Source organism: Electrona antarctica (assembly GCF_951216825.1).
Source record: "Electrona antarctica genome assembly, chromosome: 17".
Taxonomy (NCBI): domain Eukaryota; kingdom Metazoa; phylum Chordata; class Actinopteri; order Myctophiformes; family Myctophidae; genus Electrona; species Electrona antarctica.
The window spans coordinates 30,301,291-30,314,706 of record NC_136798.1 but is presented as its reverse complement, the minus strand read 5'-3'; the positions used below and the strand labels follow the sequence as shown (position 1 = coordinate 30,314,706).

Below are 13,416 nucleotides of genomic sequence, written 5' to 3'. Positions count from 1 at the left end.
GCTATTGAAAAATAGCAGATCTACAAGCTCATAGCGCGCCACCGAGTGGCGCGCTACGAGCTTGTAGGTCTGCTATTTTTGAAAAATCGTGAAAATATTTATTTCAGAAAACTGGAGGATTTAGAAGGATTTTTTAAAATGTTGAGGTCAGGCCTAAATGGGTCAAATGATAAAGGACAATATCGGTGGCACCCAACTGTATACCCGAGTGGCAGACGGTGGTGGCATTACAACATGGCGACAGGGCTCAGCGCTTGTTCAGCAGTCAGTCGGGTCAGTCTAGGTCAAACGGTGTATTGGTTACGCACGGGAGTCTGTGCAGTTGTTTATCTGAGGTTGCCAGTGCGGTTCTTCAGTTCTGCCGTGCCCATGTTTTCCATTCCATAAACGCTAGGCTCTCAGGTGTTTGCCAAGACGTCTTATTGCAGTCTTTGTCGCTTGATTATAACATAGAGGCTGCTGCTGTGGCCTAATGGCTGACACGTGTTCCTGAGCAGCCTGAGATGATTGTACAGTAGCTCTATCTGCTGCTTGAACATGTGCCTTTAATTAAAGCAATTAGCTACCGCAGTTTTCTTTCAACATAAGCTGGGTAATCCTGTGGCTGCCACATATCTAACACACTGAGAAGATAAAAGGTTTAATAATAAGCCTTTGTTAGTCAATTGACACTGTCTAGCTGCCGTTGTCAGTGTGTATACAACACCTTCACTTTGTGTGTGTGTGTGTGTGTGTGTGTGTGTGTGTGTGCGTGTGCGTGTGTGCGCTGCTCTGTGCAGGGTTTATATCCAGAGTCTCATGGGATCGTGGACAACAAGATGTACGACGTGACTCGGGACGCCTCGTTCAGCCTGAAAAACGAAGAGAAGTTCAACCCAAAGTGGTACCAGGGGGAGCCTGTAAGATCACACACTCATCATGACCACACTGTTACTTAAACTTCTGCTTCAGGTTCAGTGTCACGTCACACGTTTAACACGGGTGTAAAAGAGTCAATGCTAGACTGATTTGAAATTAGAAAATATAGTCATGAGAAAAGAGAAAACGAGCACAGGCAAAGTCAGATAACAGGCACGATCATTTCAAATATATTGTGCGTGCTAAAAAAAGAAATATTAGGCCGAATATCAGTTTCTTGTGTAAATGAGAGACACCACTTAGCAGCAGATGGAGTATATAGCAGCAGTCCTAAAATAACAGGATTATCTTGTGCAAATGAGAGACAACAGTAGCAGCAACCCGTGCAGAAATAGTGGAGGTGTATTCATAGTCATATATTATAAATAAAACAATAATCCCTGTATGAAGGCCTGTGTCACCAAGACTGCCATGGTGACAACCAGGGCTTAGTGCTCTGTCACCATGTTGAAAGCCTGGCGATTGACAGGTGTAAACTGTTAAAGTTGTGCAGGGGTGAACAGGTGACACAGGGGTAAAGTTCCTGCCCAGCACCGTGGAGACTTCCTCCACGGTGCCTCCATCTTATCCGGGCGCACCAAAAGAAAACAGGGTGTGTGTGTTCAGCAGGGAGCAGAACTGGGAGGGATAGCACATTACAGTGTAACATGCTGTTCCGTGCTATCAGTGTAGTCATGTCTGCTTATTAAGCGACTTTGGGCTTGTTTTTCTGTAAAGTTGCTAGTTGCATGTTGCGTTTTCTGGGGAGGCTTGTTTCTAAAGTGTAGATTGTGGTTCTCATTCTCAAACTATTTTAAAATTAACATATATTTGTCCACGGATCTTCAAATAAACGATGCATATACAGTAGGTTTCAAGTTTTCAGACTCGGAGTAGAGCCACTGCTCCTTTATGTGTAAAGGAGTCAGTTAAGGTTGCATCTAGTACGGATGCTTCCTGGGCATATGCCTATAGTGAGGTCCGTGGGGCACGTCCCACTGGGAAGAGTGGGGGCCATCATATCTCCATGATGGCCTTGGAATACCTTAGGATTCCCAAGTATGGAAGGGCTAATTTGGCCCAGGAAAGGGAAGTCTGGAACTGTTAACCCTGCGACCCGACTCCAGATAAGCAGCACGGGAAATCTCCGAGTCACGGACGTCACAGAGTGTGTTTGAGAGTGAGTGAGTGTTAGTGTGAGTGAGTGTGTGCGTAATAGCTGATCTACAAGCTCTCAACGCGTCGTAGCGTGCGTGCGTGCGTGTGCGCGCGAGAGCACATGCTTGCAGCTTTGTCCCCCTACATCGAAGCGGTTTGCAAATGGAACGTGGAAAGTTTAGAGGTGTATTCTTTTCTTGGATACATACAGTAGCCCTACAGTATGTAACTCCTGTGGACTGTGAAGATTTCAGTGCCAATCTGACCAGAACAGAGTGAGGTAATCGGAGAACGCTGTGTGTGCCAGGGCTCGTGGGACTGCTGCACTCACAGGCGTCCTTTTCCTTAGGTGTGAGGAAGGAGAGAGAAGAGTTGTTGTTGAACTTTGATGGATTGAGATGTGAGTGAGGCCTTCCACACCGATGAATCCTTGTCCGACATCTCTCCTCTTGTGTTTTTGGCTTGTTATCAGCATTTAGACTTGTACAGTAGGTTCCATATACAGTATGCACGCCGCTTCTTGTATTTTCTCTGGTGCTGAAAGCACCTACAGTATAGTTGGCTGTTCTAGGGAGGGATTTGAAGGGTGAAAGATGAATTGACATAATTACTAAATTGGGGAGGGGGAAAATAAGTGGTGCAAACAGCTGTTCAGTAAAATGTTAGTATTGTGCTTGACCTCTTAATGCAGCAGTGAGACATTGTTTGTGGGGCGGCAGCACTAGTGGCAGCGGTAGAGTGGCCGGTAGAGCAGCCAGATGGGAACTGTGAGGTTACCAGTACTAGTGGCAGGGGTAGAGTGGCCAGTAGAGCAGCCAGATGGGAACTGTGAGGTTACCAGTACTAGTGGCAGGGGTAGAGTGGCCAGTAGAGCAGCCAGATGGGAACTGTGAGGTTACCAGTACTAGTGGCAGCGGTAGAGTGGCCGGTAGAGCAGCCAGATGGGAACTGTGAGGTTACCAGTACTAGTGGCAGCGGTAGAGTGGCCGGTAGAGCAGCCAGATGGGAACTGTGAGGTTACCAGTTCGATCCCAGGCTCCCCCAGAGTTAGTGTCGAAGTGTCCTTGAGCAAGACGCTGATCGGTTTATGAATGTGTGTGTGTTTATGAGTGAATGTAATGCACAATCCATGTACAGTAAGGTGCTTTGGATAAAAGTGCTATATAAATGCACCATTTGCCATTTTAGAGAAACTGATACCTAAAGACCCAAGCAAATTAACTTAATCGTATTATTATAATTTTTTTTGTACAGCTTTGAACAGAGTCTTTACAAGTTAGAAAGTGACGATGCATAATATATTGTCGGCCAGAAAACCTTGTATCACTTCTTATTTCATCCATAATGCTGTATGTTTAAATGAAAGCCCTATTTTACACTCCGTCATATCATATATGACAGTATCACACAAACGTGTGAAAGTGGTTAAGTGTGTCTGTGGGTTTTATAAATATTTAACCACTAAAAAGTATTAACAACAGGTTGTGAATAAATAATAACTCCATTAGAACACAGGTTATTTTCTCTCAAGTAATGGATTTGGACATACTAGGTTTCCACCCAACATCGACGGTATCCCATTTGTTATTTTTATTCCCCCGTCTTCGTGGTGTGAAACAAACTCTCTGCAACGTTCGCAACACGCCAAAGGCCACGGAGAGAACCCGCAGCTTGACACACGGGACAGTCACGAGAGTTTGAGAGATAAATGATGAATTATACTGTCGGCGGGGGGAAACAGTAGTTATTGTGCTCTGATCATGTAGTCCTGCACGCTGTAATTTGCTCTCTATGAACGGCGGGAGACACTTGTCTCGTTGACAGCGATGCAGCCTCGTCCATGACTATCCCAGCAAACAGAGCAGGGCCTCTCGGTGTAATTACGGATTGGGGCTTGTGCAAGATGACAGCCTGCGAGGGCTGCGGCTTTGTGCTTGTTTAGACACTCTGTGGTTTTTACATTTGAGTCAGAGAGAGGCCTCTTCAATCTCATTCTTCAACTCTGTGTCAGCCCCCCGACCCCCACGTTCCTCACTGACTGACATATCACTTTCTCAGGAGACTTTTGGTCTCAGGAGACTCTCTGGTCTGGTCGTTCATTTTTATGGCCGGAGGGATATGTTTTATCCCTGCTTATGGTCAGACTGAAATGTAAAAATACATGCATTTCCCTTTAGAAAATGTAGAATGTCTGATATTCATGTTTGATTATATCACAATTTAACTATTTAATAAAAAATATATAAATGTTAACCATATTAACCCAGCGTCCCTATTTTAGGGCAAATCTTTCCTGTCACAATGTTTGTGAGCTTGTAGATCTGCTGTTGTTCCCATTTGTCATACGACAATGTACTAGTGTACAGTACAGTATATACAGTGTAGGGCTTTAGTGGTTATTCAGACCAAGAATACACACAGTCTTAGTAATACTTTTATCGATTGAACTACCCTTCCATCACATGCTGATACACTCGGAATAAAACATAATACTTGTACGCAGACTTGACTGCATGTGAGGCTGTGACTTAAACTGTAATGGATTAACCATATGGACCCTAGTGTGCCTATAATGGGGCAAACATTCAGTAGAATTGGGGGGGGAACACAGGGGGCCAAGTATAGAGCCCTAGGGGACTCCAGTCAACAAAGTATATCGGGGTTAAGTGGTTAAACAGTGTCACTTTGATGTATTGCTATGTGATGAATGGCATACCGTAGCCTTCACTGTATACTGTAGTAGCACAATGTGTCTGATTTTACCATTACATTATATAAAGCTTCCTCTCCTCTCCTCTCCACTCAGGTCTGGCTTACAGCCATGGACAACAACCTGAAGACGGCCACATTCTTCTGGCCAGGTTCAGATGTCGCTGTCAATGGCAGGTTCCCTACTTACTACAAGAAATATGACAGGTGAGAGACATGTGTGTATATATACTGTAGGACCACAATGGAATGCAAGTCCCCAGGTCTTTTATGTGTTATCCTTTTAGCCTAATAGGGCATAGCACTGGCGGCCATTTTCTGGTGCCATCGTTCCAGACCCCATTCATTTTTCCCATAGAGATTTCCAAAAATATTTATATTGATTATTTCTAAGCCTATAGAATCAAGTAATCCGTGACCATAAAACAATTGATTCTGTAAAAAAAGAAAAGGACGATGCCTCTGATCCCATTGTCCTCGTGATGGCAGAGTATTCACAACATGAGGCGATTTCATTCTGTTTTCACAGGAGTGTTCCATTTGAGAAGAGAATTGCAACGGTGTTGGAATGGCTCAGTCTACCTGAGGGAGAAAGGTATTGCTTACTTTTCATTAGTATCATGTATTAGCATTCTTGTTCTATAGCCCTCAGCCTTACTCAAATAGTAGCACAAAAACTATTCTTTATGCAATAGTTGCAATTTAACCATATCTATTCTGGCGCAGACAAATAGCCTAGCGCTATCTGCAAGCTCAGAATGTGTTGCAGGCGGTGTGTTTAGAGCTTGCGTATAGGTTATTTTCAGCAAAGAAATGGGGTGTAGAGGGAAAAAATAAAAGTGACCAATAGAGCCGGAGGGGACCCCGCTCAACTAAGAACAGTATATGTTGTAAGTGGCACTAGTATGATATAGTTACACCCCTGAACATGATGCTAGTATGTCACATCATGTAGTTGCACCCTTGAACATGATACTAGTATGTGTACTTTGTATTTTTATTTATTCATTTAGTTTTACTTGATTTGTATCCCACAATTTTGTAACCCATTATTTTTTTTCACCTCGTGCCAATGCCTAAATTGTAATCCTGGGCGCTACTCTCCCAACCTGGGGAGAGCCCCGAACTGAGCAGGCCGCTTCTTATCACCTGCCAGGGGAGTTTCCCCGGGAGGAGGACGTACAGCATGGAAGGAACACGTTATTCCAACCAGTTCCTTTCCCCTCCATCAGGAGGGAGCCAGTATAGAGACCAGGATTACTCCATGTTTGTACTATTTCTATAGTCTTTGGTATGGCTTGGCCAGGGATTGAACCCCAAAATCCAAATCGTGGATTATTTACAAGGGTGACCCGAGCCAAAGATGTTTGAGAACCACTGCTCTAAGCACAAGGCCACTGAGCTGAGCATCAAATCATGTGTGTAAAAGTAAACATTATATAATGATAACGTGTTTCCAGTCCATAGGGATGCATCGTCTAACGACTCTAACCAATTTGTTTCTTTTGTAACTTCAGGCCCGACTTCTACACTCTGTACCTCGAGGAGCCGGATGCCGCAGGCCATCGCTACGGGCCGACGAGCAGCCAGGTTAGACCAACGTTACGTAACGGAAATTAACACAAGCACAGGGGAACATGTTGAGTGTGTCATATATTAACCATGAGATTTGAGGGAAGTGTGAATGGCTAACATGCATTGCATGGACTCGTAATCACTTTCAACCTGGCATCCCTGTTTTGGGCAAATCATTATAGGCGAACATATACTATTTCCTGAAGAGAAACTGTTTAGGGCACACAAGGTTTCCTACTGTACTGTACCTGACAGCGACAGGAATGTTATTTTGGAAGGTTCTGTATATTTTAGGGGAAGTCTACAGCAAGTCAACAGTGTTTTGTATGTGTTGTCCCTCGGCCCAAGGTTCTTTTGGTCAAACCAGATTCCGTTTGTTAATAACGGGGTTAATGAATAAACACAAAGTGTGTGTCCAGTTTACAGTGTCTGAATGAGGACAAGCAAAAAATAAGATTAATTCTACGAGTGATTTTTAAGCTGCAACTCAGAAGATATTTAAAAGGACACTTCACCCCTTTTGCAACCAGATCTTATTGTCTCCACCAGGCCGAAGGCATGGGAGAGAGTATGTTTTGCACTCCGTCCGTCCGTCCGTGTGTCCGTGTGTCTGTCCGTCCGTCCGTCCGTCCGTCTGTGACCAGCTAATCTCGGGCACCGTTAACCCGGTCGATGCCAAATTTTGCACACACACTCCCTGGATGCCAACGATGAACCTCTGCCCCAAAATTTCAAGAACGGCCTGTTATAGCGCCACCAGGAGGCCGCTTTGTGCAAAACAAGTTTTTGGACAGTACACCTACAGATTTTGTCCAAACATCACGCAAATTGGTACACAGTCTCTCTAGAGCCATTCAACGAAACGGGTCTTTCAGATTTCTCAGACTCCATCCTGATTGGCTAAGATTGGCTTCCAAAGTTCGCAGGAGTGCTCAGTTTCAAACAAAATGCTGCAAATCATGAACACATTGTGTGATTTCCGTGAAATTGTGCACGCACATTCCCACTAGGCCAAGGAAGAAATGCCACATGAACATTTTCAACTCAGCCTCATGGTGGCGCTATAACTGGCCGAAAAGTGTTTTTACCTCTAACTGCACGAATCTGTGGATAACTTTGTATGCCAACTCCCTAGAAGCCAAGGAAAAACCTTTTCCTGGAATTTTTCACATCTGCTCTTTATAGCGCCACCAGGAGGCCGACATATGTAAAACACATTTTCTAATATTACTCCTTCAGATTTTATCCAAATTTCACGCAAATCGGTACACATGCTCTCCATAGTCATGTGATCAAGACGGGTTTGTTTGATTTCTCATAATCCACCCTCATTGGCTACGATTGGCTTCTAAACTTTTCAGGAGTAGCCTGCTTTGTACCCGTTTTGTACAAATCGCCACAACTACTCAACGCAGCATCCGATTGTGGTGAAACTGTGCATGCGTATTCCCACTAGGCTTTGGAAGAAATGCCACTTGACAGTTTTCAAATCAGCCTCATGGTGGCGCTACAACAAGCCACGTCTCACACACACACTCACACACGTTTATATTGCTCCTAAACATTTTGCCAAACATCACACTCACACTCCTATCCTCCTGGTGGAGACCTGTGCCCAGAAGGGCACTTTTTCTAGTTTTAATGATGTTTGGGAGACAAGAAACACTTTCCTGGGGTTTTTTATGTGGGTAATATGTGTTTTTAGATATTTTAGTATTTCAAAGTGTCCATGATGCCAATGCCATGGACACTGGGCTCACTTCCTTCCTGGACAACAATTCCCATAATGCTTTGGTGCACTGCTCCTTACTCTTACTGAGACATGTAGTCCGGGAAGTATATATTTCCGTTGTCTGTGCGATCGAGGCAACAACACTTTGCAATTTCCCTAGAATTGCACCTTTCCTACCTGCCCGGCAAGTGCCTCTGAGACCAGACTGATTACACGTCAAAATACATACATCAACAATATGATCTATTAAATCGCATTACCCACACTGTACATCATTTGGTGTTCATATATTCGAACGGCTAAGGACTAGTTTTAAATGGTTAAATAATATTCATAAGAAATATTCGTTCACAAAAAACCATGAAAAGATGACATATGTTGATAAACTCGACTGAGGTGGTGTTGCTCATATGCTGTTGGTGTTTGCAGGTGATCGAGGCCTTGCTGAACGTGGACAGGTTGTTGGGGATGTTGATGGACGGACTCAAACAGAGGGACCTGCACCGCTGTGTCAACATGCTGGTGCTCTCCGACCACGGTGAGAGTCACCTTTAAAAAGATACACACAGATACGTACAAGTATTTCCAATTTCCACTTTTGATTACTATTACAAAACAAACAGTAACCACTTCAGCCCTATATACATTTTGGGTTTTGGCCATTTGAAAATAGACCACCTCCAACCAAAGCAGATGTACAAGTTACACTAACATACTCTTTATCCTTTCATTTATAAAAAATAAGTCCCAGGTTGCAGCTTCAAACTCTGCGCACTAGCTGCTAACATCAAGGTTATAGGTTGTGACGGGGAGCAGTGATACGTTTACAGCAGCTTTTATTTGGAAAATAAACACAGAATTTACTTTGTAAAACGATGCACGAACGCGCCCAGACGGAACTGATTTAAAAACAAAAAAGAAAATCAAAGGTTGGATATTTTTTCCCTAAAAATTGAACGCCGACCACAAAATGCCTTAATGAGAACAGTATGAATAGGAAATGACCTCGTTTAGTTTGCAGGGAAGGAAAAGAGCAAAGAAAAAATGGGTGTCCTCACTTGCCCCACTCTCTTGGCTTTCCTGAAATCGAGCTGTTTAATGTCACTGGCATTTGTTTTTCTTCCCATTCCAAAAAAAACCCTGGTTTGTTCTAGGCGAACCGAGGCTTCCCTGTTCGGTCGCCAAGCGCTTTTGGATAATTTTTCACCCCGGTGCCTTAGAGGGACTGTCCCAACGTTTACTCAGTTAAGTGTCACAAGTGTCAGCTTCCACTGTTTGACATACGACACCTGTTCCGGGGGGACGGGCATACCAGACTGAGACGGCAGGCCTAGTGAGGTCCTTAGTGAGGCTTACTGTATGTGGTATGAGCCAGCTCAGTGGGGTAGAAGCGTTAAGGCTGAGTTATACTTACTGTAGTTGCGTGCGGGTGTCGATCGTGTGGAAAATAGCCGATCTCCAATCTCTGCAGATGTACTGTACATATTCCGCAGATGTAAAATAGCTTGTAGATCAGCTATTGTCCGTGCACGGCACAAAGTATAAATCTGGCTTTGCTGTGCTGGAAGGGGGCAGAGAGGGAGGGAGATACCAGGACATCTGCAGGCCATATGTCTAGTCCTGTAATTAGGCATATGCATCGATGAGTTGAGAACTTGAGATACAGTAAATGTGGCTCAGGGCGATGTTCGTCTATCCTTGTAATAAACGCCTCCATCGGCGTTGTAATTTGGAAGACTGGTTATTCATTTAAAGTCACTGTAGCAGCCGGTCCTGGCTCTACGCGCTGCACTGTACATCTAGGGGAGTTCAGACCCCGTCAACATGCGCTCCCAAATAATTCAGGAGCTGTGAAACCAGAAGGGTGTCCTGCATGTGGGAACAGTGGCCACCAGATCGCCAAAAAACAACGCTTGATTCTTCGCTGCGTTTGGAAATATGCTCCGACAGCGCCAGAGAGCGCCCAGGGGTGATCTTGTGGTTCGCTCGGAAAATCTGAGGTCGAAGTGTCGCTGTTAGAAAGTTCAGAGAAAAGTTTTCTGGGAGCACTCCATTGTAGGTCGCGGACCAATTGTTATGGGTCACGACTCGGGTAAAAATCCCATTTACTTTTCCTACATTTAAAAAAAAAAATATATATATATATTTAAAAAGATACAAAGAAAAAGTTGAATAATTTAATACATTTTAAAACAAACAAAAGCATCTCAGAAATTCCATTAATAAAAAATAATAATAATTATGAAGTAGTGAAAATAGCCTATCTACAAGCTGCGTTGTGCGTTTGTAGATCTTCCCTCCACTAGTTTGACAGCTTCACCGTGTCTTGCCATTTGTCGATAGCTTGGTTAGCCGTCCATCACCGAGTGACCTATTGGGGTGTCCTGGGACATACTATTGCAGGGAATCTGACAAATAGGAAGGTGCTAGACCATTCAAGACTTTAAATACAAGTTTGACTCTTGTAATGTTTCTCGGATGATAAAAGGGTATTTTAGTACCATTGCTAATGTGCTTTCCAAAGAGGAGGTTGTGGTCAAGGACAACACACAGGTTTTTCACAGTTGGTTTTACCGTTGAGGACAAATTTCACATATACTTTTTTAATATACTATCCAGGATATCGATACCAGAGCGCTCTGAAATCAGAGAACATTCACAGAGCATATTTCCAAACGCACCCCATTACTTAGTGAGTGACGGGCAACAAGCTCTGTTATGAGTGTACCGTTAAACAGGTTAGACAGGTCATTCCTGAAAAATGTACTTAACTACTAAATTGGTATAGAGAGTTTAAATTGCTTTATATTTTGTTGACCTGGGTCGCTCAGGGGTCTGTACCTGGTCCCCTCCTTTTTTCCCCTCTACACACCAAATCACTTAATTGAAAAGTGAACAATCTACACGCTCCAAAACGTGATGTGTTGTAATGCATTGTGATATTGTACCATATATCTGCCTTTTTTGCTGAATGGCTATGGTTCCAAAATTCCCAAACAGCTGGATTCTTCAGTCTTGGGCTCAGAGCTATTTAGATGAGAGTTGCGACAACTCCGTTCACTCCATGGGGCCAGTCCAATGGGAGTTGAGTAGACAAGGCATGAGCAAACATAATCTTTTAATGACTGTGACCTTTAAATTATCAAAATTATTGATTTGGACAAATGAAAGAAGACATATCACAGGTTATGTTTGCATTATATATTGACGTCTCGAAAGAGCACAATAAGAGTTTCTGCAATCCTGCAGCTGGGTGCGACAATACTGCCCGTGATAATACTGCCTTTCAGTGAATGAAAGGCAACAGCCCAGCTTTAATGATCTTAAATCACTTTATTTTAGATCGTTTTTTTTGTAATGGTATATAACAAACATTACAGAGACTTTAGTTGTCACTGTACAATACTACTAAAACATTTGTCATGTTAGGGTTAGGGTTAGGGTTACTGATAATTACTGATATTTGCGCTGCCCTCATTGAAAACAATGTAGTATTTAAAACTCGAGCTTGTCATTCTCCAGCACTGCATGGGTCACGTTTTCTGCCCCCTCATTGGCGGCACTCTCTCTCTACACATCTCTGGTTGTCACATAATTTGCTATTGTTTACTTGTCCATCTCTGACAGGTCCTATATGACATTAGCCTTTGGCTGGGATCTGGTTTGGTTGAAACTCCAGGGGTTCAGTACCATGGCAGCTTGAAAAGGTTTTCATATCAGCACTCTGCACTCCAGGTCAAGCTCAGTGCTCTTGTTTTGAGTTACGTTTGCTGAAATGATAGTACGCTGGAATTTCCCAAGTTCCCATGGTCTCTGAATGCTCTCTGATATGGCATGAATTATAGGTGCCATGTCACGCGTTTCACTTGATGATCATTCTGGCTATATTCCCCCACTACAAGTATAACCACATGTTTTCACTGGTTCTTTAATGTACCTTATAAATAAAGTTTATTACCTCCGACCACAGAGTAGGTTTGTTTGCAGCATAACTTAGATGGACGGATCACCATGAAACTTTGAAGCTGCCCAGATAAAAAGAAAAGTCACAATCAAGGGCAAGAGCAAAGTTACATAATCGTTTGTCATTGGTAAGGTGGAAACGGCATAATATATCTTGAGATTCTTGACAGTTGCATAGTGTTTCCAGAGATTAGGGATTGGACGGGTACATGACTACATGTTACCCGTCTATATGAAAATATACCACCAACCGTTTAGGACTGATTGACATGAAAAATTACGTAAATATAATTGTCTCTGTCGGGTAGAAGCCTTACTGTATATGTCCAAAATGATTACTTTTCAGGATTGAAAAACGGTGACTTTTCAGGTGACTTTTCAGGAGCTATACCGTCCGTAATTGTTCCAGATAGACATAGAGAGAGACAGAGACAGACCTTTATTGATCCTGATGGGAATTCAGGTGTCATTCATTGTGTTATACAGTAACTGTATTGGGCCATATGTATCATTCTGTTTTTGAAAGCAACAGTCAGCTGTATCTGCTTTATTCTATGGGACACATGCTGCTTTTTCCACCTCAGCACAGTGGCATGATGACTCACTATTAGTAGTAACAGCTGAACTACCCTTCACCCTACTCAGCCCAGAACCACAGTGCCGAATTAACTTCATCCAGTTGGATCCACGTATGAAATATCCACGCTAGCCAAGAAATCTATAAATATTCACTTCAAAGCGAGCCACACGCAAAAGGGCTAAAGACGGCTATTGAAATCTACAAACCCACAGTTTAGTTACATTTTTGTTTTCAATGGATAGGCTTTTAAAACAGAGGAACGTTTTTGCTCAAGACACAGTGGAACACATTTCCAAGACAGATGACTGTTATTTAAACTTTATTTAAACGTTGTTCACCTTGCAGGCTCTCTCCGTAATGACATGCTTTGTTTGGTCGACTCTACACACAATTTAATGATGGAGTTGCTGTGTTCAAGACTAATGTGCACTCTAATGTTAATTTGTATAAATATGATGTCACGCCATGATTAACTGCGGCTAACCGCAAACACTCTTCCAAGTCTACACATGCCCATCCCTGCTAATAGATGGATTCCTGTGCTACTATACTGAAGAAGCACTCCTCCCAGTGTTAATTCAGTCTTTTGAATAAAATGTCATTTAGTTTTAGTCATCTGAAAAGTCTTAGTCGACTAAATCTACAGTCGATATCTTTTGTCGACAAATATTTTGGCAGGCCTTGGCTGATTTTACACTTTGTGAATGCTGAATGCCGATCTACAAGCTCACAACTCGTCGCAGTTGTTAGCTTGTCGATATGCTATTTTCAGAGCACAACCAAACATAACATGACATGTCTT

At 43.1% G+C, this 13,416-nt stretch overlaps 1 protein-coding gene across 1 annotated transcript in view; it reads left to right on the top strand.

The window, feature by feature from the left end:
- The window catches only part of enpp1 (ectonucleotide pyrophosphatase/phosphodiesterase 1), a 67,154-nt gene that overhangs the window by 28,285 nt on the left and 25,453 nt on the right, over positions 1-13,416 (top strand). Inside the window, exons 8-12 of the mRNA XM_079526169.1 lie at positions 780-899; positions 4,862-4,971; positions 5,294-5,359; positions 6,282-6,354; positions 8,501-8,609. Of these exons, the coding sequence (XP_079382295.1) occupies positions 780-899; positions 4,862-4,971; positions 5,294-5,359; positions 6,282-6,354; positions 8,501-8,609 (478 nt within the window). The remainder of the gene's footprint in view (positions 1-779; positions 900-4,861; positions 4,972-5,293; positions 5,360-6,281; positions 6,355-8,500; positions 8,610-13,416) is intronic.